This window comes from Mastacembelus armatus, chromosome 18, assembly GCF_900324485.2.
Source record: "Mastacembelus armatus chromosome 18, fMasArm1.2, whole genome shotgun sequence".
Taxonomy (NCBI): domain Eukaryota; kingdom Metazoa; phylum Chordata; class Actinopteri; order Synbranchiformes; family Mastacembelidae; genus Mastacembelus; species Mastacembelus armatus.
The window spans coordinates 7,686,274-7,712,913 of NC_046650.1; the positions used below are offsets into that span (position 1 = coordinate 7,686,274).

General features: G+C 41.0%; 1 protein-coding gene across 7 annotated transcripts in view; it reads left to right on the forward strand.

Moving 5' to 3' along the window:
• The window catches only part of dysf (dysferlin, limb girdle muscular dystrophy 2B (autosomal recessive)), a 56,950-nt gene that overhangs the window by 16,539 nt on the left and 13,771 nt on the right, over positions 1-26,640 (forward strand). For 6 of the 7 annotated variants that reach the window (XM_026315040.1, XM_026315013.1, XM_026315072.2 and 3 more), the window contains 21 exons: positions 50-156; positions 382-577; positions 1,109-1,255; positions 1,337-1,468; positions 1,908-2,074; positions 2,285-2,399; positions 2,532-2,637; positions 2,749-2,891; positions 3,453-3,626; positions 3,991-4,075; positions 4,206-4,283; positions 7,181-7,362; positions 7,469-7,609; positions 7,897-7,926; positions 8,065-8,100; positions 8,484-8,525; positions 8,897-8,998; positions 9,403-9,564; positions 12,484-12,658; positions 12,764-12,837; positions 21,602-21,700. In XM_026315040.1, the coding sequence (XP_026170825.1) occupies positions 50-156; positions 382-577; positions 1,109-1,255; positions 1,337-1,468; positions 1,908-2,074; positions 2,285-2,399; positions 2,532-2,637; positions 2,749-2,891; positions 3,453-3,626; positions 3,991-4,075; positions 4,206-4,283; positions 7,181-7,362; positions 7,469-7,609; positions 7,897-7,926; positions 8,065-8,100; positions 8,484-8,525; positions 8,897-8,998; positions 9,403-9,564; positions 12,484-12,658; positions 12,764-12,837; positions 21,602-21,700 (2,493 nt within the window). The remainder of the gene's footprint in view (positions 1-49; positions 157-381; positions 578-1,108; positions 1,256-1,336; positions 1,469-1,907; positions 2,075-2,284; positions 2,400-2,531; positions 2,638-2,748; positions 2,892-3,452; positions 3,627-3,990; positions 4,076-4,205; positions 4,284-7,180; positions 7,363-7,468; positions 7,610-7,896; positions 7,927-8,064; positions 8,101-8,483; positions 8,526-8,896; positions 8,999-9,402; positions 9,565-12,483; positions 12,659-12,763; positions 12,838-21,601; positions 21,701-26,640) is intronic. The other variant, XM_026315024.1, reaches the window with a different exon arrangement.

Consider the following 26,640-nt stretch of genomic DNA (forward strand, 5'->3'; position numbering starts at 1 on the left):
TTTTATATAGTGTGTTCACCATCTCAACATGTGTTGTGTTTGTGTCCAGGAGGCAAATCTGATGCGGGTGCAGCTGGAAGTTAAGTCAGGCAGTGACCTGGAGGAGGTGGAGCTGCGAGTGGTTGAGCTGTTGGATCAGGTCATCACAGACTGCAGGTAAACCTTGGTAGTGGCTGCCAAGCCTACACATGTAACCAAGTATGGGCAGCACAGTGGACCAGTGGTTAGTTCTGTTGGTCTTATCCTCTGTAATACCCAGCCTACTCCCTAGAGGGCACAGGTTAGCAATGTGACACGCCTCCTTTAATCATCAACAAATTTATGCTGCACTCTTGTTCATTTATTCCTATTTCCTCTCTCTCTCTTGCTGTCTTCCTCTAGTGAGGAGCTTCCCTCTCTCGACCAGTGGCAGTGTGCTACCCCTCTGGACCGCTCACTGAAGCATATTCGTACTTTGCACTTGCAGCAGATCGTTGCAGCAGCACTCGCTCTCAAACATGGACCAGCAACTGAGCTCTCCACAGTGCTGGAGCAGGCTGAGGACTGGGCCAGCAGACTGAGGACAATGGCTGAGGAGGTGGGTATGTTTTTTATGTGAACAGCATATTTTGGGATGGTAGCATGGTTGATCAGTGGTTAGCACTGTTGCCTCACAGCAAGAAGGTTCCTGGTCTGAAACCCATCAGGGGCCTTTCTGTGTGGAGTTTACATGTTCTCCCTGTGCTTGTGTGGGTTTTCTCCAGGTACTCTGGTTTCCTCCCACAGTCCAAAAACATGTATGTCAGGTTGATTGGTGACTCTAAATTGCCCATAGGAGTGAGTGTGAGTGTGTGAGGTTGTTGGTCTCTATGTGGCCCTGTGATGGACTGGGGACCTGTCCAGGGTGGATCCCTGCCTTTCACCCAAAGAGAGCTGGGATGGGCTCCAGCAGATCCCTGTGACCCTGGTTAGGAAACAGCAGGTATAGATGATGGATGAATATTTTGGGATGGTCACTCATGTGCTTACAGTTACTGAAAAAATGTGATTCCATTATTAAAATTTGCATATTTGCTCTATTGAAAAAATGACTTACAGTAAGAATGAATATCTTATGTCCTTTGTGCAGCCTCAGAACAGTCTTCCAGATATAGTGATATGGATGATGCAGGGTGACCGCAGGGTGGCGTACCACCGAATCCCAGCACACACTGTGATCTTCTCCCTGCAGCATTGTGGGAAACACTGTGGACAGCTGCAGACTGTATTCCTCAAGGTGCACACACACACACACATAGAGGCATTTGTCTTAATAAGAAATAAGGTGTGACTGCCCTGTTATGTGTGTGTTGCACAGTACCCACAGGGCAGTGGTGGAGAAGCCAAACTTCCAGGTCAGCTCAGAGTCAAAGTGTGGTTTGGATTGTCTGCTGATGTCAAACACTTCAACCAGTACGCTGAAGGAAAACTGTCTGTTTTCGCTGAGACGGTAAGCTACACACAGTTCTGCTGCTGGATGTGAAATGTATTTTCTGCCTCTGCTGATTTATTTTAATGGAAATATACTTCCATTAAACTTTAAGCTTTTAACTTGTAGGCTGATGTCAGGCTGATAAATGAATACTGGCCAAGGCAGTTTCAGCTGTTCCTTTGATTAGCTCTCTACATAATAGTGTTAGTGTTGTATTGTAGAAGTCATTACCATTTCACAAATACTACCAGTTTTCTCAGAAATCCTACCCTTGCTACATCTATTAGCACTATGTCTACTACCATTGCTTTTACTGCACCTCATACACCTGCTGCTACTACTGACTCTGTCTCTATTAGCATTAGCAAGCAAGCATTAAAATTATTTGATCTTGATTATTTAATCTCACAAAGAGCCACACAAAGGCTGTAAATGTCTTTCCGCTCTCTTTCCGTAGTACGAGAACCAGACCCGGCTTGCCCTGATGGGCAGCTGGGGGACTACAGGACTGACCTACCCCAAGTTCAGCGACGTCACTGGAAGAGTTAAACTGGCCAAAGACAGCTTCAAACCCTCTCCTGGCTGGACCTGGGCGGGAGACTGGTACATCAGCCCAGAGAAGACGTAAGTCTACGTTTGTGTGAGAAGAACCAATGTACATTGTTTCATTATTCCCTCCATTATTATTGATGTCATTCAGTTATTCATTTTGCAGCAGATACCAGGTAAAGGAATCACTTGTTTACTCTTTAGATAGTCACACATCTATTGCACAAACACTCAGATTTCTTTGTATGTGTGTGTGTGTTTCTGTTGGTGTTGATAATCCCTCAGACTGCTGTTTGACGTGGATGCTGGTCACATGACCTTCACAGAGGAAGTGTTTGAAAACCAGATGAGGTTGCCAGGAGGACAGTGGATAGGAATGACGGAGGGCTACACTGACGTGGTATGTTTGCTTCTTTTTCTGCGCTTATTACATCTTTTATGACCTCTACTGTTTAAATCTAAAAAGTGTGTGTGCGTGTGTGTGTGTGTGTGTGTGTGTGTGTGTGTGTGTGTGTGTGTGTATGTGGGTCAGAATGGAGAAAAAGCGGTACCAAAGGATGAGGTGGAGTGCCCACCTGGTTGGGTGTGGGAGGAGGTGGAGTGGAGCGAAGATCTGAACAGGGCTGTGGATGATCAAGGTGTCTATACACACAAAAAACACACAAAAACATGTCCTTTAACAGCAAAAGCTACATTAAGGTGAAAACTATTATATGCAACTGTGTGTGTGTGTGTTTGTGTGTGTTCAGGATGGGAGTACGGCATCACTATCCCTCCAGACCGTCGTCCCAAGTCGTGGGTGCCGTCAGAGAAGATGTACCACACCAACCGAAGAAGACGATGGATACGGATGAGACGGAGAGACCAGCAGAAGATGGATGCTCTCAGAAAAGTAACTATTGAGCCACGTTTAACACCATTTTTTGGACATTTTTTTCTAAAATGACAGCAAAGCTACAGACTGGAAATACTGGATGTGAGAAAGGATGGTATGATATGCAGCAAATGTCACCAGCTGGACTAAAACAGGGTGATGTGGTTATATGTCTAGTCTGAAAGACTGCAGCAGATCCCCATGAGCCTAAATAGGAATAAGTGGGTGTAGATAATGGATGGATGGATGAATGTTACCATGTGTTATCATCCTCTAATGTGAGTAGCTGTCGTTACCTAAATTGACCACTAGAGAGCAGTCTAGTTGCACAAATGAGCAACAGGGTGGACAAGCTTCTGTGACTCTTGTCCCTTTAAACATGTGTTTATCATAAGTTTTGACTTTATACCTTTGTTTAGAAAGATAAGTAATAGAATGTGAGACAAGTGATAAGTGTCTTAAACCTGCAAACCACTCAGATCCTCTGTCCTGACGTGAATCCTGTCTGATGTATTGATCTAATCCACCTGTTAGAAATGTACCATGCAGCTGTTAGAAAATGTCAGTGTGTGTTCACAGCAGCGTCCGGATGAGGCGGACAGGGAGGGTTGGGAGTATGCCTCACTTTTCGGCTGGAAGTTCCACCTGAAGCCGAGGAAGACGGACAGCTTCAGGAGACGCAGGTGGAGGTGCCGCATGGAGCCTCTGGAGAAGACGGGACCGGCCGCCATCTTTGCTCTGGAGTGTTCTCTGGTGAGGAGGAAACAAATCCATGTTTACTCCTCTGGATTTATTACTCTCATTTTATGGAGATCAAATAAAATGTCTAGTAATGGCATTTGAGATAGACTACATGACACAGACAGTTTGATGTTCTCCAATATAAAACAGATGATCATGTTATTCCATGTAGCATGTAATTGCCTCCTCTCCGCTGGGAAGGCTTCACACAACAATTTGGTCCTGCAGAAAGTGAATCCTGCAGTGGTTTATTGATGTATTTGATGACAGCTCGGGGTTAGTTTCTTCTTCTTTTGTTTTTGAATATAGTATTAGTCCTCCTTTTCGCTCTCTTTTTCTTCCTCCTTTCATCATCTCTCTCCTGCTCCTCCTGCAGAGCAGTATGGAGGATAAGAATGATGACAAATCAGTCACAACCACATTTGGAGTCAACAGGCCGACAATTTCCTGTTTCTTTGACCGTAAGACAACACATACAGTTTTGCTCTTCCTCTTTCCTGCTCATTCTTCAGCTCTCCACATTTTGCTTTGACCTCTCATTTTGTCTGTATGTGTGTGTGCGTGTGCGTGTGTGTGTGTGTGTGTGTATAGGTGGCACCCGTTATCACCTGCGCTGCTACCTGTACCAAGCCAGAGACATGCTGCCCATGGACAAAGACAGCTTCTCAGGTATGTATGTATCAGTATTGATGATGGGAAACATGCACCAAAAACAATTTTACACTTCACCCTCTCCCAGTGAAAGAGACGCCCGGGTGGTCAACATAGAATATCCATTTTTCTCATTTTTGGCTTAAAGTTTTAGAAAACTCTCTTTGTTTTTGTTGAATTCATATGATCTTTCGTACTGAATTAGAACATTTTTAGACCATCTCATGCACTTTGTCTGTCCTGAAAACAGAGAGACACAAGAGAAAGAAATCTCTTTTTATATTTTAAGAGGTCATAGTGTAGAAACTAAATCTACAGTGTGTGCTCACCAGAAACTCACCACAGACACAGATGTGAAAACATAGCTTTAGAAAAGGATGAACAGACTCAGGAAGAGAGAAAAGATAGATGGTGGCGATGCCGATGGAGGTTGGGCGTTTAAAGAGAGGGTTTGAGAGAAAGAGCGAGAGAGTGCCCTGGCCACAGAGTGAAATGATAAATCGCTACCACCCTGCTTCACTTTCTCACACACACAGATGTAGCAGATGAACACAGTTGATGGATGGGCTTCAGTTTGTGTTAATCTGGTGTTACATGGCGTCTGGGTGGCCGTGATTAAAGACTTGAGTAAACCATCAAATACCGAGGTCTTTCTTTTTGTTTGTGTGTGTTTTTTTTTTCTTGTCTGTTCAGCCATCCATGTTTCTTTGTTTTTTTACTGTCTGCCCATTCTTTCCATTGGTTTTATGTTTTTACTTTTCCTTCTCATTGTCTCTGTCCATCCATCATTCTTTCTTTCTTAGTGGTTACTCATAGGACTTAATGTCTATGTTGTATCTGTTCTGTCTTTATTTCCTTATTTTCATCTTTTCCTCTTCTTTCTGTCTTGTCTCTATTTTTGGCGATGATCTAAGTTCCCACATTTAAGGATTGCTCTTTTCCTCCCATCTTCTCTTCATTCTCTCCTCTCTCACCCTTTTTCTCTCTTCCTCTCATTTTTCCTCCTATTTCTCTCCTTCTTCTAGTTTCTCTCTCCCCCCTCAGCCTTTCTTCCCTATGTCTCACATTCATCCCCCTGCCTTTCTTTCTCCCTCTCTCATCATTGTGTTTATGTACCCTTGTCCACACACACACACACACACACACACACACACACACAGCACTACATAGACACACCACCCGTGGTGACCCATTTAATTATTGTCCCAATAGCCCATTAGCTCATATAAACAGCAATACAAATAGCCCACGGGGGTTATGTAAGTCTGTGTGTGTGTGTGTGTGTGTGTGTGTGTGTGTGTGTGTGTGTGTGTGTGATTTCCAGGTTTAATTGAGGGCTGGTGGGAAAATGCAACTTAGCTTCTGTTTACCCTGATGCTAACGGCTCCACAGAGACTCCTCGCTCGGCCTGGAATAACAAACTACTCACTCTGTGTGTGCTTAGCTGTACATACATGTGTGTTTTATGCATGTGTCCACATTGAGTTGTGTGTCTCTGTGTGTGTTGACATGGAGGAGAGTGGTTGCGACCTGTAATAACAAACCTCTCCGAGCGGCGTTCCCAGCCCTGTGTCTCGAGCTCGGCATTCCCAAGCTGCTGATGTCACTCTGTGGGACGCCAGGATGGTTTGAACACACACGTACATAAGTTGGTACTGCTGTATTTGTAAGGACCTTTATGACCATAATTTGTTTTTCTTACCCTCATATATTTTTTTGTAACATTATGTATATGTAAAAATTCCATCCTGGTGGTGTCTTTCTTCCCCATCCTCTCCGGTTGCTCTTTCAAGGCCTTCTCCACCTTCTTATGCAGCTTCTTGATGCTGTCAAAATGCTCCTTCTCTTGCTTGTCTACTACCACAATGTCTAGTTGGATGTCTGGATCGGGAAGTCCAGCAGGATCTTAGCCCTTCTGTTTTCCACAACCCTCTGAAGAGTCCCCCTTCTGGACTTAAGAGGGTTTAGCCCATACTCGGTGCAGATGTTTATGTGCATGGTGCCAGGCACTTAGTTAAGGCGTTCAGTGTGTGCTGTTCCTGCCAGTATTCTGCATCCTGCCAGTGTGTTGGATTGTCTCCGGTGCTTAGTCCCCGTTCTTCCACTGCTATGATCAGTTCTGTCCCACAGCCACCTAAGCTATCTTATCATGCCTTGGCACTTCCTATGGTGGGTCTTTGATCCCTGTCTGTGACTCAGACCCTCTCAGCAGCTCAGCTCTGGGTGCCCTCTTGCTGACGGGTGCTCTGGGTTTTATCCAGTACAGTGGCCTTGACGTTCACCAGGCCCCACTCACCCGGTTTCCAACTGGTGTGTGAGCTAACACAACAGAAGCTTGTTTCTCTTCATTAGGAGTAAGACTGATGAGGACACTGTAGGCTGAAGGTTTTCAGGTGACATCTGCATTAAGTGTTGAGTACTTTTATTAAATGTGATGTGTGTCTATGAGGTAGTTGTGGGGAAAGAAGCAGGAATTAAATGTGACTATGTTTTAAATTATGATCACTGTGTTTTGAGGCATAGAGCACACTGAGCAGAAGTGTGTCAGATCTGTGGAGACAAACTGTATTATTATCAACCATAACATTAAACATGGCGAACACCAAGTCATAGCCTAAACCTAATTCTGTCACCTCTTAGCCCTAAAACTCATTTAATCACATCTTTGAAGAAAATGTCCTCGAGTTTAAAGATCAAATTGCTCCTCAGACCTGAGCAGAAGAAGACACACACATATACACAATAAATGCACACACAGGTTACATACTGCATTGTGGTCCAGGAAGACTAAATTGTGTTTCCTGACCACAAACACTGATAAATCAGTTTGGCGTCTCTGCAGTGCACTCCTTAGATCTCACTGTCAAATTTGCAGCTTTCTGTCCTAATGGTTGTTGTCTTGTTCCTCTGCTCAGACCCATATGCCATCGTGTCATTCCTCCATCAGTCCCAGAGGACGGTGACGGTGCGTAACACTTTGAATCCCACCTGGGATCAGACGCTTATCTTTTATGAACTGGAGATTTTTGGTGACCCTGAGACCACAAAGACCAGTCCTCCCAGTGTCATGGTGGAGCTTTATGATCAGGATACATATGTGAGTATTTGAAGTCAGTGAAAGTGACTATAACCTTTTGTAACTTTAACAAATAAATGTTTAATGTCCTAAGGTGTCTGTATATTCTTAATTTTTAAATGTTCAGGGTGCGGATGAGTTTATGGGCCGCTGTGTGTGCCAGCCCACCTTTTCTCCCTCCCCCCGTTTGGCCTGGTTCCCGATTTGGCGAAGGGACAAGAACGCCGGCGAGCTTCTGGCCGCCTTTGAGCTCATACGCAGAGAAAAGGTCAGAGGTCCTCCTTCCACCCTTAGTATCATTGCTTCCTTTAATGTCTTTATTGTTTTCCTCCTGCTCAGACTCAGGTTTCTAAGAATACATTATGTTTAAAGGTTTCGCAATATGAAATAATGATCTGTGGGAAAACGAATTGGCTTGTTGTGGATTTTACTCATAAAATACATTTGACTTAAATGGGAAATATATTGATCCCAACCCTGATTCAGCAATTTAAGACAGGTTCATTTATAATTTCATGTTTAATAATAATTTACCTTTCCATTTTGTGTCTTTAGCCAGCAATTCACCACATTCCAGGTCAAGAGGTACGGTTATATTTTTCATTTTTTCCTTTTGCAGATTTTCTCTCTCTGCCTATTTTTTGGGGGGGAATTTTCTGTTTCCCTTTTCGTGGTTTATTTTTGCCCATTTTCAATGTTTAAAATGTCCTGTCTCACCTACAGGGAGACATCATGACCTCCACCCACGTTCTAGATGAGGTAAAACCACACTGGCCCTGAACGACACCATTTATCTTGTGTTGTGAGGTGAAAACAGTGCAATCATTATGGTATTAAACTGATAACATAACAAAAATAACATTTTATCCAACATGAGGCCCCTCCTTTACAATTTTTACATCCATTTCTGAAAAGGTTTCATGTGACTATTAGAAATCAAATTTATTTGTATCTCAAACAGCAAAATTTGATGTTTTTGTGGTGACAACATATTTTCACAATGTTTTCAGATACTGAATAATCAAAATAAGACATTTTTCAGTTTTGTGCAGAATGCCATAAGCAACAATCATAGTTTCTCTTGTTTTTTTTTTTACGGCTCTTTAATTTTTATCTCTTTTCCTCCAATTTTGCTTCTTCAGTTGATGTTTCCAGGATTCTTCTCTGAAAACCTGCAGCAATGGGTACAGTGTAGAAACATGTACACAGACATACCTGTATGCTCATCTTGTTTCATTGCATATCTGCATTTTTGAGAGTGAAGTTTCACTTCTTCTGTCTATGTTCTATTTTTTTTCTGTTCTATTTTTTTTCTGTGTTTTTATTTGTGGACTTCCTAACCTGTAATACCACTGCCAACACTGTTTTCTTTTTGTGTTTTTGCATTTATTTGCACTGTAGTGTTTTTGTGTTGTTGTGTATTTGTGTGTGTTACAGGCAAAAACGCATTCATCATATTAACCTAAATGTTTAAGTCTTATAGATTTTTTTATGTAACAGCAGAAAGATAATATGGCTCATTGTCATTTGTTTTTTTTTTTTTTCCTATTGGCAGCCAGAGGAATCCGACCTTCCATACCCACCCCCTCAGAGAGAGCCCAATGTCTTCATGGTTCCTCAGGGAATCAAACCTGTTCTGCAGAGGACCAGCATTGAGGTACTGGCAAGATCTATGTGCTGTGTTTTTCTGATGTTTTCATGTTAAAGGACTATTTCACTGAAAATATAGCTGTTAAGTATGAAATATGAACCACTGTTGAGTTAAAGAGTTCACTATGACTGTTCACTATATTTTGTTTTGATTTGTCAATTAATCATTTGGCTTAAAACTGTCAGACTGTTAAAACTGTCAGAAAATACTGACCCAAGATGTGACTGTCACACCTTGTTTAATTCATTAATCCATCCAAAACTCAAAGATATGAAATTTACTTTAACATAAAGACAAGACAGGAAGTCCTCATTAGAGAAGCTGCAAACAAAGCAGGAGATCTGCACGTTGTTTATCGATTAAACAATTTGTTGAAACAAAAATATGTCACGTCCTGTTCCCTCTTTGAGATCTTGGCGTGGGGAGTGCGTAACCTGAAGAGTTTTCAGTTGGCCAGCGTTACCTCCCCGAGCCTGCAGGTGGAGTGTGGAGGCACCATGGTCCAGAGCTGCGTGATCCGCAGCATGAAGAAGAAGCCCAATTTTGACGTCAATACACTCATCCTTGATGTGGTGAGAACACAGAGACATGCTGTACATATACACACATTACACAGATGTAATCAGCCAGAGGCCCACTGCTTTCATGGCTAATGAGACTTCTGCTGTGATGTGGTTTGCATTAGTCATTTCTCTTCATCAGTGAAGTCACAATAATGGCATTAGGGAAAAACTGCTGGACTCTACAGTTTCTTCTAAAAATGTAGAAGACGTAGAAGCAGTAATGCTGAATGTGGATGTAGGTTTTCTGCAGATTCTGCCCTTGTAGAAGCATGGTTGAATGCTCCTGGGTGGAGATTTTTTCTATCATGGATATGTCTGTGGTAGATATTCTGAAAATACGTCTTCAACCTGGCTGTTTTTGAAGAACCACAAATGACAACATGCAGATATTGTACTTTAGAGGTTCAAATTCCCTAAAACATTCAATACAATATCCCAATCAACACTGGTGAACACGAGGCCTTTGGGACGCTTGATGCTCACTGTGCACTGTCTTAAACTACAGTTTCGCGGAGCTCCAGAGAGTGTTTCAACACTTTTCAGCTGTTTTCAACAATAAAGCTCTAAAATCCACTGCACACCAAATGGACAGCTCCAAAGTACAGACAAAGGTGGCATTTAGCAGATGCATATAGAGGCGCAGGTGATGTAGAGAATATAAACAAAGATTGAATATTGGACTTCCATTCATCTGCTGGCCAGAAACCCAACTCCAAATGAAGGCAAATGTCCTGTGCTCAGCTCTGCGTCTGCTGGATGTGTAACCAATGCTAGTTACTGGAAAAATAAAACTTCTTAGCCAAGGCTTTTAAATTAACAAGGGTGGATTTTAGCAGTCAGAGCTGTTCTCACCCAAAAGGAGCTGGACGACCAGAGTTTTATAGTCCTGAAATTCCAAGTTCAGGAAGCTGATATGAGCCACTTTTCTGGTCCACTTCAACCACAGCAGTGATGCTCTCTTGTGCTGTTTTTGTCTCTTATTGTGCTTGTGTGACTCACAACAACTGGCTTATTTACTTCTACTACAGATTGCAATAAACCACAGAAAACTACAATAATGCATTCTGTTTATTGGCCCCTAAAAAACTAAAGCTGTGATAACTCTGTCATGAGGGAATAGGTCAAAGACTAGTCATGCAAACTGAGAAATAGGACTGTTACCGCAAGACCAGCTGCTTTCCTCTTCTTGCTTATTGCAGCTGGAGTGTGCATGTGCACGCATGATGTTTGGTATTTGGTATTCCTCTTAACTACTTAGTTGAGTCATTAGTTGACGTGTCTGTTGGACCCCTGGAATCAGATCTGCACATGGACAACCACAAATCTGCTTGGTGAAATAAATTAGCAATAAGTTACTCGTGTTGATAAAGAAATTTGGTCATTTTTGACAGTTTGTCCCCTCAAATTCCCTTGGTACATTTAGTTTGTTATTTTATAATAAACTCCAAATAGCTCTTTTCATAATAAACCAAGATAATGACTTTCATCCAAAAAGAACAACACACATATCAAAGAGGCTGATTGTTAAAGGGTTTTTAACGTCACATCATGTTAGATTTTACATTTCTAATAGTATTTCTGCTGTTCACAAGAGAGAGCACATTGAACAAATTCAACATTTGACGAGAGTTTAGTAGTTTGAATCCTGTCAATACTTTTCGTTTATTTGAGGGAACAAAGTCATCTGAAAATTAAGGAAATACAGCTTCCTGCTGCTAAAGTCGGGCGATACAGTAATTCTTCATATACAGATACTCAATATTGATAACATCTGTCAGATTTTATGATCCTAAAAAGAGGAGCCACACTACGTGTCTCCATCTAAGCTCACCTAATCAACCACAAGACAATTAAAAGCACAAAGGAGACACAAAAGTCATTTATTCTACAAAAGTAAAACTGTCCTCTGGGAATTTATTTCCACTGACTTTACAGCAGGGCCCAGTGCATTCAATCTAAGTGTTTTCTTATGAAAACCTAAACTGAAATATGGAAATATTATGCACACATTTTCCTAACAGCAGCTCCAAAATGGGCACAGAGTTTAATGTTAACAATATTAAGGTCTGAAGTTGATCACCTCAGTGTTTTATTATGACAGCTTTAACTGGAGTATGGAAATACACATATTTTTCCCTTAAATACAGATCCTTGCTTTGGCTCTGGCAATTTAATGTTAACAAGATTAAGGGCTTGTGTTGACCACCGCAACAGTATGACAGCCTGCTCTGGCCTGTGGAAATATGCACATACTTTTCCCTTAAATTCAAACCCCTGAACCGAGTCCAGGCATTTATTTGTAACAATATTAAAGTCTTAAGTTGACTGTGTAAGTGTTTTCCTATGCCACAGGGGTATAAGAAAATGTTACGTGCATAGTTTCCTTAAATACAACTCTTTGAACAGTCTAACCACCTAATGTTAGTTTATTGTGTGAGTTCACCATCATTAGCCCCACTTAAACCTTTTTTTAAAGGCAAAGAGGTCAAATGGATTTTAGTTACCAACTCATTTTTTCCAATCGAATCAGTGAGGCTAAATAGGTACAGTAGTATTCTAGGGATATTGTCTTTCCATGTATCGGCTGTAAAGGATTCAAAGGTTTAATCAAACATCTCTAGCAGTCTAATATTTGTCCCATTTTCCTGGCCTTCATTTTTAGCAGCATCACCAACACCTCAGCTCTCTATAGAGGACAGGCAGGTGAAGCAAAGTCAAGTGGATCACATTGGTGTTTTGCTTCTGTCAGTGTCATTTAGCAAGTTTGTTAGCCAACAAACCGATGGGATAAAATTATATCAGGCAAGCAGGTGGCAAAGCCAATTAGAGTCAGGTCAACGTAGTGCAGCCATAGGCCTGAGGATGCAGTCTCTTTTTTACTCATCTTTCTTCTATCTTATCTTGTTTTCTTTTTTATTCTTCCCACAGAGACTTCCTCGTGAGGAACTCTATATGCCACCAATCATTATCAAAGTCATTGACAACCGTCAGTTTGGGAGGAAGCCGGTGGTCGGTCAGTGCACCATCCGGTCACTGGAGGAGTATCGGTGCAGGCCAGAGGAGGAACTAGCAGCGGTGGACGAGGAGGACGAGGGATGGAGACGTAAGACACGGAGAGATGGATGGATATAAACATGACTTCCAAAGAATTGGTCTGACATTTAATGTGTCAATCAATTCTCTTTCTGCTATTTGTGTGTATGTGCAGGGGAGTCACCCCAAATAACGTCTGGGGAGGTTTTTGTTGACATTGACGATGAGGCGCCGCTCGTGCCTGATCAGGTAAAACCAACTTATTCCTGAGTATTAAGCACAATCCTCACAAACAAAACAGTAGTAGTGAATAAGGTGCAATAGAATTTGTGGTTTATAGTTTTATTCTTTTGAAACATAGCTGAGTAATGTTATAAAACAGCTGGGCACTGTTGATTTAAACATCACAGGAGGAAATGGTGCATTTGATGCTCCTGTATTTCCAGTAGGTTTATGTGAAGTTGATCTAATAACAAAAGACCTTCTGTATATGTGTTGTGTATGACTGTATTTTTTTGGGGTGTGTAAAGGCCAAATATGAAACATTCATCTTTCCTCAGGGAACATGTGTGAATGTGTTTATGGCATTTCTACAGTTATGGGGACTCTGGGGAGTCTGAATGTGTGTGTGTGTGTGTGTGTGTTTCTGTATTGTCTTCTTTCTGTGTGTGTTTGTTCAAAGTTACCAGCAGCTTAAAAAAGAAAAAAGACATGACAGCTGTGTCTGTGGTCGGTGGTTACTGAAGTGACCACAGGACCTGCGCTCATCACCAATCATGAACATTTTCTCTTCCTTTCTGTGTCTTCTTTCTCTCTCCTCCTGTTTCCACTTTCATTCTTTCTCCACTAAAGGAGAAACATGGAAACTATTTTCCATCGACCTAATCCCTGACCAAATATTTGTAGTTTCTCACACACAATTTGTATTTTATCATGCGCACAGACTCACAGACACAGCTCCATATTAATACACCAGCAAGGACAATACAGAAAATGAAAACTTGATAATTGTGCCCATAAAGGGTGGTGGGGCAGCCACGCAGCTGTGTTAGTCTAGAGGCTTTGTGGCCCCTGAAGTCCAGCACAACAATCCATTATGGTTATATTGTTGTTGACTGTAATAAAAATGAGAGGAATAGTAGGGAAATAAGAGGAAAATACACACAAAGTTGAGGGAGTGAGACATTCTTTTCAAAAATCATGCTGTTTTTGAAGCTAAATTAGCTCCTTCTCCTTGTTGTCTGTTCTGATCATCAGTCGTCTGTCTCATCCGCTTTCTCCTTATTGTTCTTCTTCTATGGTCCTCTTCTCCTACTCCCTGTTCTTTCCTTCTTCTTCTTTTATCTCGCTGTAGTTGTCTTTCTGGTCATCACTACAGGGGAAAATCTGACCCCATCTCTCTGCTACTGTCGATGATATGCAAGACAGACGCTGTGGTTTTCTCTTTGTCCGTGTATATAAACAAACACTGGGAGTCTGTTCTTCGTTAGTTGTCTCATTATCCCCACAGGACTGTTCTGGGACTCTCCTTTTCTCATTTACCCTTTCTTACTTCACCTCCTCCTTCTATTCCTTTCATCCCTTCTTGATTTCTTTTCTTGTACTGTACCATCGATCCTCATTCTTTTGCTTTCCCTCCCTTGCATCTCCTTTTTTCTTCCTTTCTCTCTCATCTGTCATTTTCTCTTTAGCCTCCCAGCCTTTCCTTAATTAATTTTTTTTTTCAATTCGTCTATTTTACCAATTCTTTCCCTAATTTTTCAGTTTTTTTATGTTCACTCTCTCCAAAGCTCCCATCACTTTTTTCCTCACGTTTTCTGTCTGTCTCAATAATTCCCCTATTTCCCATAATTTGCCCCTTTAATTCATTTTCTCATTCCTTCTTCCCCTCTCCATCTATCAAGCTGACAGTTGTTTTAGTATTGTAGCTCATTAAAAAGGCATCCTCATCTTTTTCTCTTTGCCTTTCTTCATTGTTGTGGTTGATCAAATACTCATTCCCTCTGTGATCTTTCCATTATTTAAATCCTCCTGGGTCCTTTTCGTCTTTTTAATTTCCTTATATGTTTCTTTTTGTTATCCCAAAACCCACAGATGCCACAACAGACTCTTCCACACACACACACAATCAAAAATACCGATTCTCTTGAGAAGTTAAGAGTCCAAATGCTTTGTCATACCTTCTCCTTTCTTCATTACATATACAGATACATGCACATAGTGTATCACTCGTTATCTTACATGTGGATTGATGTCACAGGACTGTCCCTGCTATACTGTTTTGATCTCATTCTTTTTCCACCCTGTTGCATGGATGCAAACACTTCACCTTATTGTTGTGTTTACGGAGCGCTGCGTTCAATATTTGGTGAGACTGGAGGTCCAAGAATGTACAATATGGGCACGCCTTGACAACAACACCCCCCATTCAATTAAAAGGCCTTGACATCAACAACTCTGTGTGGATACAATAACAGTGATGCAACAATTGGACAATTTCGCGGTTGCAGCTAAATGTTCTGCACGTTTGTCAACCCAAAACCTTTGCATTTTCCAACCAGAGCCATGTAGTAATCTGAACATTTGGTCCACAACCTTATTAATGACTCTAACAAAGCATTGTTTTAACTGCTCTATCTGCTAATGTTAGCATGTAGCGTGTGTTGATGTTCATTTTAAAGAACACAGTGTGTTTTGAAAGTGTTTCTAATGCCTACTCTTTGAGTGATTACCTGTTTTAATCAGTTTGTCTTTTCCTTATCAGCTAACCTTAACAAACTAAGCGGAACATGTCTGTGTTTTTTTATGTGTTTGTGTGCATGTGTCCCGTAGCTCGCAGATGGAGCCGGTTCAGCTATCATTAACCTTTCTGCCTCTAGTTCCAGCCTTCATGTAGGTAACAAACCTTTCTTTTAACTCATTTCATTCATTCATTCAAACGCTAACCTGAATTTGACACATGCTTTCAGTCACCTGTGTTAATCTTCAATGTTACTATCCATCTAATGTACATATGCAGATAATTCTTTGTCACAACTTAATAACATCATTTTTACACGCCTCTGATAATCTGATGCTTGATCTGTTCATGTTGGCAACAAGCAGTGCAGACTTTATACAACATAGAAATCCTACATGAAATTTACACTGGATCTAACACCAACATTATATTTAATACATGAATGTCTCATTTGGTGGATTGTTTCCCAACTAAGTTTAAGAACATTTGATCCATTTCAAAATAGCATGATACATTAATTCTGTCAATAAACAGCTGTAATACACTTGACTGATGTAACAAGGATTATTTGTTACTATAGAACTATAGAAATGTTTATGACCTGTAAATCGATCTCTATTTTCATGTTACTGTTTTTTTTAAGGGGTTGACAGAAGATACAAATTTCTAAATGGGATTAAACTTTAGTTGCTAACCAGCTTTTAGCAGTAGCTTCATATTTTGAATTATAGAGATGAGAATAGTTTCTTGGTAAGAAAGCAACTAGGAGTATTTCCCAAAATATACTGCAAGTGTTCCCTAAAATATTAACCCACACATGAATGTATTGTAGAGTCATAAGGTTTTTAATGCAGCAGACCTGGACTAGAGACTACAGTTGACAGTCGACAGATATAAGAGCGAAAGCCTTTAAGTGATGAAGATTATTTGAACCAAAGCTTTGGTAGATAACACTGGGTACAGAGAGAGGAGCATTGATCTGGAAGGAATGACATAAAGAAGTCAAAAATGATGCTTTTACCCTGGGATAAAACACCAAGCTTGCTTTTTTGGTCTCGGCTCAGGAAAATACATTCTCCTGAAGAAAGCAGGGTTTTTCAGAGCGACACACAACGAACTGTGTGGTTACAGAGGAAATCTGATCCCAGATTTAAACAGGAGACCACGCTCCTTGTTACATTCTTCCATTTTATTTGTCTAAGCTAGGTCAATTTGAAGACTTAACTCGACCTGGTTCAGACTGCACACACAAATACACACTTCAAGTACCGCTCCCTCCCTCCACTCTCGACACTAATTGGGGGTGATTTCTTTCTCTCAAAACAAAGATATTTATTTTATTAAGGGTCAGATATTGAAACCAGTGAAATTAAAGGCTCAGCTTGCTGTCTGACTGCAGCCAAAATCAACAGAGCTGCTACAGATCCTCTACCACAACTCTGTGTAAGCAGACGGTTACTAAAGGCCGAGGGAGGGATGGATAACCGAGACAGGGTTAAGAAGAGAGAAAGTGACTAAAAGAGAAGCAGAGGGAAGGACAAGAAAAAAAATGTTTGACTACAATAAGGGAAAAAGAAGAGAGGGCTAATATCTCATGGCACCAGAAGAAGAAAGCTCGCTCTCTCATGTGCTGTAAATCCTGGCTTCTTAATCTCTGGGTCGCGACCAAAAAAATGGGTCACGGGCGTTTGTCTGATGATTACCAGATTATTGCAGCAGAGTGTGTGCAGGGTAGAGCAGCTTCCAAGTCAGATCAGTCAGATTTAGTTTCAGACTTGGAAAAGTTTAAGAAGATCGGCTGTCAGTAGCGCCGTGGCTTCTCAAACCCCCGAGGCACCGACCCCCTTCAAGATATTTGAGATCTAGCGTTGCTCAGATGGAAAATGAACATTATGTGTCACATTTCATCTGCAGCATGCAGACTTAATGATTGCATTTATCATGGATCAAACCAATTCTTTCGATCCTTGTGTATGGTGATTACATAGAAAAAGCTGTCATGTCACTTCATGTTTTTTTGTTTGTTTGTTTTCTGTGATGTGTTTTATATCAATTTGTGTCCCTTGTATAATTATGCTTTTTCTGCGCCTCTCCTCTACCAATCATTCTCCATTAAAACTCCGAGTCATTGCCAAAAAACAGTCAGGTTTGGTCAAAACCCACTTGTTGTAGTTTGTCTCTCGTTCCATAAATCCTTCCTGGCTGCTTTTAAAACCAGGGAAACTAACTGAAATGGCTTGGTGCCAGGTGACTTTGTGGCATTTTTGGGGGGTTTATGAAACACATAGTTATGGCCCTTTAATGACACTGTGACCAAAAACAAGATGTCAGATTAGATTACTAAATCATTATTGTTTTTCTTCTTCTACTAATTTCAGCCACAGACTGAAGTAAACCACTGTTCGCCTCCAGAATTTTAATGCTCCACAGAGTATCATCCAAAAAAAAAAAAAATCCATATGTCCACATGTTTTATATGTTAACCATTAGCCATGTGTGCCAGCCTTTAGTATATTGGATATTTAATATGTTGGTGTATATTGTCTGTGATTGTTTTTTATGTCAATTGATCAACTAATTATTTAGTGACAGGCAGTGCAACAGTTTTCTAAATGTTTAGTTTGAGCTCCAGTCATTGATAAAGCTGTTAAAGCTGCTATGAACAATAGTCTGACAGTATGTTAACAGTGGATCAAATGACTATTGCATGTGTAATACTAAAGGTGTTGGTCACAGTGATGAAGCCACAAAGAAATTGTGGTTTCATCACTGTGGCTCTGCAGTTCCCGGTTCTTTTCACTTTCACCGCTGTCATCAGTGTAATTTTTATCATGTGTTTAGGCAAAAAAAAAAAGTGTTAAAACCCTTTACCCAATGGTTCAGTATGCTTGGTAAAATACTGTTCATCAAGACGTGTGAAGAATGAAAAACGTTTGAGAGACCTAAATCCTGAACACCTTCCCACCTCTGCACGCCCAGAGGTTTTTGTTAGACAAAATGTAGTAATGTAATGCGGTAGTGCAGTCCCCCCAGCACTGACGCTACAATGACAGTTTCCTTTGGAGTTACGGTGTGGTCACGGTGGATCCTACAAAGTCCACATTTCTAGACAGAAAGGACTTTTAAGTCTCCTCTAATTGCGATTAAGACAATTCAGCCTGTTCTGTCCTGGTTTAGAGCCTGATAGACTTGTAGCTCTCAGTGACCCATAATCCAGGGTGGTCAGTCTTGTATCAGTCTTCCAGTCTTGTTATTCCTTGTTTTGGAGGCTTGTGATTGTCTGAAGTCTTTAGTTTTTCATTCACTCATGTTTATGATACACTGTTTAGCAGTTGTCCATGATGTGAGGTAAACTGTGGTGTGTTACAGCTGATACTGTAAACTCTGGCTTCCTTGAAGATGTTACTGGTATTGGCTGTTTCCTTGGACCATCTCATTTTTAAGCAGCAGACCAGCCTCTTCCCAAGGTTGTGGCTTTGACCGCTGACCCTATGTGTAGAGAAAGACTTCTCCACAAAAGGCATTTATGAAGCAGCTCAGGGCTCTTATGTAAATCCATTCTCTCTGCTCACAGAGTTCTTGGCGGTGCCATTCGCATTTGGTTAGCCTGGCTTTCCCTGTAGGGTGTAATGATAGGCTGCAAACCACACTAACACCCTGTACAGACCACTGCAAGTTGTGTGTGTGTGTGTGTGTGTGTGTGTGTGTGTGTGTGTGTATGTTTGATCTCTTGAGTGCATGCTTAATACACGTCACAGTCTGGATTGCTCCAGCGACAGCCTTAATCTGTCTCAATCAGAAGTTGTGGACTTGAGCGAACACACCCTGACACACACACACACACACACTGGTGGGCACGCACACACAGTTTCTGGCGCCCCTGTCATCAGCGCTTGGCAAAAGCTGCACACAGAGGGCACATTAACACACACCAGACGCTGAGCGCCAGGCATGTGTGTGTGTATGTCAGGTCCTAGTTAAACGCCACGTGCTGCCCTTTTCCATGCCATGCTGCCACTTCGGAAAAATGAGGAACTCCACACTTTTCCCCCCCTTCGATGTGTGTGTTTGTAAGTGTGTGTGTTCCTAAGTCTGTGGGAAGTAGGAGAAAGGGGATTCCACAGCAGCCCAGTGCCATAAGAGCACTTTTGTTCAACTTTTGTGCCTACACACACTAAAATACACACAAAGGAAAAAGTGGTGCATGCGTCACAGTATGTTTTAAGCTCTGAGTGTTCCTCAGAGGGTTGAAGGTTGCAGGGCGGGGACGGGTCAAACTGAAATGTGTGTTTTGTGCATATGTGTGTGAAGGAGCAGGCTGGTTGTTTGATATGTCCCCTTGGTATTCCCCATCTTTGTACTCGTTGTTTCCTTATTGTGTCAGGGCCAATGGGCTGATGTCAACAAACACACACACACACACACACATAGACAGAGTTTGTGCTTCTGTGAGAAAATACTTAAAATTTGTTCAAATAGCAGCACTTTCCTCAATGTTGCCAATGTGAACAGACTTTTAGTAAATTTGATGGATGAGGCTTCTTCACTTCATACATGAGAAAACTTTTGATAAGAACACAAAGCAGGGTTTCACTCAAAGATGTTATGTACCCCCCCAAGACACACACACACACACACACACACACACACACACACAAACTCATGTCTTATAAATCAAAATGACTTCTGTCCAAACCACAAGGAGCCATCAGTCAACATTTCAAAAACAAAGATATTTTATCCTCCAAAACAGAACGACATTGTAAGCGCCAGTCTCAGGATGAGTCATGGCTGTAATAGTAACTTTTACAGCCTTTACTTTCATGCCAGCACTTATTTTGTAATAGAGGAATTTTTTTCATTTTTTTTCAAATGCTGGTGTTGGTCAAATGCTTCATCTTGGAAAGAAACTTTTAATGTGTCATGAGGATAAGTATGAAGACTGTGTTGAAAGGCTCCTTAAGATGGCTTTAATCATGTTATTTTAATGTGTGGCTACACGTTGTCTGTATTTTTGTGTGACAGACTGTAAAGTATACGATGAAATTTCATTTCTGTCTGACCTGTCTTTTACTGTTAATGTGGACACTAGCTGGCACAATGGGTAAGATCTGTTTATTCTTATTAAAATGTAATAATATCCACTTATTTACTTCATTTATTTATGTTTCTACTGGCATTGATTGTTACACTCCCTGAATTTATACATGAAACATGTTTTCTGTTGTATATGAATCAGAAGAAAAGCATTTTGCCAATAGCCAAGACTTGAGGGTCATTTGTGATTTTCTGAACTTTGCCTCTTCATCACCCTCTGATTATGATACGAGCCAATCCCAAGGAGGTAAAATTTCAAGGCCACAAACAAAATGAGTTGACTGTAGAGAATTTGTAGTCCCTGTTGAATAGTTCTACTTTGAGTCAGGGATGTTGACCACACACGTCAGGCATCCAGAGACACAATAAGTGCAACGATCTGACAACATGTAGACAAAATTGCTTCATCTGAGCACTATAAATCTTCTAAATAAACTCTGTCTAAACTTTATCCATATATAGTATTTATTTCTGTGCAGCTGGGAACAAAATCATAGAGAGGTTCTTTTCATTAATACATAAATATATTATACAAAAACATATTATGCATGTTTTTCACTTTTTTTTCTTTTTGTGCCAAATATTTCTTCTGATGTCTGTGTTGGTTTTGCCCACTTTGTGCCTGTTCCCATCCCAGTGTTGCCCATTTCCATTGCCTCAGAACGCCCATATACCATGACCTTAATGCCACAGAGCCACCAGAGGCAACTTTTACTTGTATTGACGTGAGTTGGCGAACACCATGTTGCTGTGTGATCACTGGAAAAATCATGAAAAATGGGTTATTTCTGAGCCCAGTGCTGAGCTCCTCTAAAAAAGCAAACAGCACTCACTGATTTAATGTGTCTTTAAGGTCAAAGGTCACGAAAAACCTTAGAGGTTAAATTAAATTATACCGATCAATGATGTAGACTTCATTAAAGTAGCCAGAGTGGTATTGGTGTGAAAGGAGATCAGCTTTGAAGTAATGTTTTTTTTTCTGTCTTGGCAAGCCTATCTGTAAGAGAAGAAATCCACGAAGATTACTCCAATGCAAACATTTATAGAAGAACAGGATTTTGAATTGTACATAAAAGAGCAAGTTGAAGTGCTTTTATTGAACTATGGAGCCATATTTGCTTTAGGCATCTCCAGTCCACTGTCTATCTGCCACCCTGACCTCTGAATGTGTGACAGGGAGAAGAGTTCATGGACTGGTGGAGTAAGTTCTACGCATCGATCGGAGAGACAAACAAATGTGGGACGTATCTGGAGAGAGGCTTCGACACCCTTAAGGTAAGAGTGTGTGTGTGTGTGTGTGTGTGTGTGTGTGTGTGTGTGTGTGTGTGTGTGTGTGTGTTTAGTAACTGAGACGATGGACTGAAACACCAGCTTCATGAAGCATATTCTGCCAACACAAAGATAAATGTACAATATGAGTGTGAGGTTTTGTGTAACAATGTTTTTTTTAATCGGTCTAATTTTTAAAATATACATGACTAGATGATTAGCCTGAAATACTTTTATTTTGAGAATGAATGATGAATGAAGTGAATGATAATGTTTGCAGGCCATTATTGGTGATTATACAGGCGAAACAGAAAGGAGGGTAAAAACACAATACCACAGTTTGGCTTAGGTTTATTTTCAGAATTTAAAAAAACAAAGTAACTGTCTGGAAACTAATAAAATTACTCATCAGAGTTATATTTGTATGTACTAATCAGCATATCGAGGAGTATTTTACACTGATGGAAATATATCAACTCTCTCTCTCTTGGCTGTTTACACTTCCGACTCACCCAGCTAATTGTCTTTGAACAGGGTGTAGTGATTATCATTATTTTTACTGCGTAACGCCATAAAGCCGCCAGTGTGGAAAGTATAAAAGAGTTTGTTTCATTTCCAGAACATGGTTGTACAAAAACAAAACTGCAAACAATGCAGCACATGTAAAAGCCTTGTGATTTGTTCAGCGTTTTGTATCAACTCTGTGAAACCAAACCCAAAATGTAATATCCCCATATGAAAACGCAGAGTCTCAGGAGTTGAAGCTGTTTCAGTGTTTGCCCAAAGCTTCACCATTTAAATCAAATTTTGGCCTTCCTGCCAGTTCCCTCCATCAGTGCATCCATCCACCCCCTCCCCTTCTCCCCGTCCTCACAGCCCGGCTCCTTGACACTCCGGCCATTTTCCAAACGACTCCAATGACTCACCCGTGGTGAATTCACTTCGGGAATGCCGCAGTGGGATGGATCCAGGGAAAAGGCCACAGTTTGGTGTTGGCTTGTCTGAAGCGAGCGATCACGTCAGCCATCGTCTGTCTTTGGTCTGGTTCTTCCAAAGTCCTCCACGGTTCAGCTGTCTCCCCAGTAGCGGCCCCCTCCCCGTCTCTATCACCCACGCTCTGCTCAACCCTTATCCCAATTCTCTCGGCCCAAACACCGACCTTTTCTTCCACCGGGACTCAAGCACATGTCAGTTTTCTTGTCCAATGCCCAAACAAATGACTAATCATGTCAGAATTAGACAGAATTAGTAGACCTCTAACCTCTCCCGTGGAAGCCATTTCACATCACTGCAGCAGCTTTAACTCATTTTTTTTTCTTTTATGTCCTCTCTCTTTCTTAATAATGTTTTTGGTTCGTTTGGCAGCTGCATGTAACCGTTTTACATGTAACAATACAAAGCAACAGGCACAAGAGCTCGACGCTGGTATTTTCTTTACGTAACTGGGCCAAAAATGCTTTTACAAAAACGTATGCAAAAATGAATAAATTGTTTGATCGATTCTGAAAGCATCAGTAAAATAACAGGCCTAATTTAAAAATGACCTAACGGCACAAAATGTTCTAGAAAGGCTAGGTCTTATGGTCCTGTGTAAAAGTAAATGTAATGTTTCTGTGGAGAAGTATGTTTTTTTTGTATTTAGATGAAAAAGTTCAATGTGCCTAAAGCTAAATGGCACAACAGAGGACAATAACAGTTTACCCAATAGTGATTGACCCTTGGCAGACTTTGACAGTGAAGGGATTTTTTTTTCAGTCAGGAAGCCTGTCAAATGGTTCCCCACTGGCCGATGGACACACATCTAAGTCGCCTTTAAGTCGTCGCGACATTTCAAAACTCAAAATTCACTTGACAGTTGGATGGAAACCAATGAGCCACTGGTTCCATCGTCGCACCTACTTTGTGCCAACGCCCCTTTGTGTTTATCCCCTACCTCCCCTCCTCTCATCCTCTGTTCCTTTCCTTACCTTACCCTTTACTCAGATGTGTTGCTGTCATAGGCAAATGAGCCATTTTTTTCCAGCCTTTCCAACCTTCTTCACCTTCCTGTCACCCCATGCTGTCAGCTGAGACACAGTTTCCAGCTTTGCTAACCCCGAGGTAACTGACTTTTTCTCTTAATTCTTTTGTCTTTGATCGACTTTCTTTCCCTCCTTTCTTCACGACTGTTGTTTTTGCTTCTGCTTCTGTCACAACTCACAATGACGTCACTGTTGTTATGACTTGTTGTTTCACCTCTGTCCTTTATTTTCTAACATGTCCCTGTCCTCCTTGCTTTCACCTCCCCCTCACCTTTCACCCCCTTGATGCAGGACGATTGGGATGAGCTGGTGTTTCCAGACTTGTCTTTCATTTGCATCATCCTAACCCCCTTAACCTCAGCTTTAAATTTACACAAACAGTATTTTAGAAATGTAATTACTTCTCTTGTTTTCTGTGACACCCACACTACTCCCATTTAAAGCAGCAATGCAATAATCATTTCAGAAAGTAACCTATTTTCAATAGGTTGTCAATTTAGAGTCACCAATCAACCTGACATACATGTTTTTGGACTGTGGGAGGAAACCAGAGTACCTGGAGAAAACCCACGCAAGCACAGGGAGAACATGCAGACTCCACACAGAAAGGCCCCTGATGGGTTTCAGACCAGGAACCTTCTTGCTGTGAGGCAACAGTGATAACCACTCAACCACCATGCTGCCCCTAGCTGTTTTCTACAATAGAAAATAAATAAGGTCAGACTATTGTTTGATCCTTTCTTTTCTCTACAAATATAGTTGAGATTGTCAAAGTTTGTATAAACTGTATGAAAATCTGCTCCAACACAAGTGATGGGCATATAGTGAATATGCCAAGCAGGATATCTTTGTTTTTTGTCTTTAAGAAAAGGAATATAGAAATAAATGTCTCTATCCTAACATAATTATGACAGACAACAACCAAATGTATTATTTTACAAGAAATAAGTAAATGGTGATGTTCATTTTAGGAGACAGGACTGGGTCAAAGTGTCAGAACAGTTGAGCCATATTTCATACGACATTTTCCTGTCCAGTAATCAACATAGCAGTACGTGCAGGTATCTAGTACTTGCATGTATCGTGCTGTATGTCAGCCCTACAACCACTAACCACTTTGTCTAAACCATCTCTGCAAGCTTTTCATCTCCCCTCTCCCTTGGTGCTGGGTTTGGCGTTTGAGTATCGAAATGAACCGCTCTTTCCAGACCTCCTTTTTGTTTACATCATCTCCCTCATCCCTCTCTCTTTCTTCTGTTCCTCCTCCATCCTCCCGCTGCGTTTCAAGCTCTTTCTCTCCTCTCCACCCAAATCTTTGTCCATGTCTTGTACCCTTCATGCCCGTCAGCTTCCTTCTCCTCCCTCTTTTCCTCAGCGCCCGCAAAGCTCTTTCCTAACCGGCCTCAAAAACGTTGATGGAAAACATGTTATTGCTTTCATAAATGTTCTCCTCCCCCTTTTAACTTATTTTGATAAACTGCTTTCAAGAGCAGTAATGCTCATATATATCACAAATTGTACAACATACACAAACTGATTGCTTTATGTTTTGAAAAATCAAATATGATCAAATAATGACATTGCTACTTCACCGTATTGGCTAATTTTGTATGAGAAAATCGTTATTCTTATTACGAAATATGCAGCACACAAGTGTATTTGCCACCTGCTGGGAGTAAGAGGAGAATATTCTTCTTCCTCAGTTTCACGTGTTTAATAGAGAGAGTGTTTTAAAACAGCAACTTCGGTTCAATTGCCCTTAATTCAGTAACTTGAGCTGCAGGCTCCAACTTTTTTTAGCCAAAAGTTACCATTTGTTAACATGGCACAATTACAGCTGTTCCAGTTTTCAGTGTACCCCTGAATTTGCAGATGACAGCCACTTGACTGATGCTAAAAATGTAATGATTCTCAGGCAAGTTCTGGAGTCATAAGGAGTATCAGTGCTTTCTAAGCAGATTCATGGACTATTGGTGAGGAAAATGTGCTTGGAAGTGTCTGTAACACCAAATCTAAAATATGTCTATCATTTCTGATGTTCAGATTTGATTCATGACTCTGACAGCAGGAGATGTCTCGCCTAGATTAGCACAACAACTGAAAGCAGTGCAAAAGAGCTAGTCTTGTTCTGTCAGTGCTTCCCTCCAACACAGCACAGTTCGCTCTAGTTAACTTGTTACTTAGACCTACAGCAAATTGGCAGCATGCAAATAAGCTACAGTGCATGTGTTTGTGGGTGGATGACAATGGAGAGCTATTGTACAGAGGAATAAGACATGTCAGGCTTTCCATACACAGACAGTACTTGTTTTGAGAATCAGTTCAGTTTTATTTTGTTTTTTTTTCCTCTTCCCCTTCCATGAATTTTAACCACATCTTAGGTAGATTTGTGTTACTTGTGTTACTTTTACAGCTGTCATTATCTTCCTCTTCCCCCTTTAGGTCTTCACCCCTCCATTCCCCTCTCTCTGTATTCACCCTTTTCCTACATCTCCTTGATAGCACAGTAGTTTTGTTTATCTAATGCAGAGGTGACTTGCTGTTGAGCTGTTATTCTTTGGAGAGTGAGGGAATATGTGTGTGTGTGTGTGTGTGTGTGTGTGTGTGTGTGTGTGTGTGTGTGTCCTATCCAGGCCTACTGTATGTGCTCATGTCTGTGTGTGACCAATGCAAACAAACATCACTAATGAAAACAAACAATCCCCTGCAGTGTGTGTGTAATAAAGCACTGAGTAGCTTTTGACTGCACTGACCAATATACTCAGCTATGATATCTGATAAAGTATTGTGTGTGTGTGTGTGTGTGTGTGTGTGTGTGTGTGTGTGTGTGTCTAGTGCAAACTGTTAAAAATAAAAATAATATATACACAAATACGACTGTGAGTGTGTTTCTGTTTAAGGAGTAATCATCTTGTTGTAAAAATG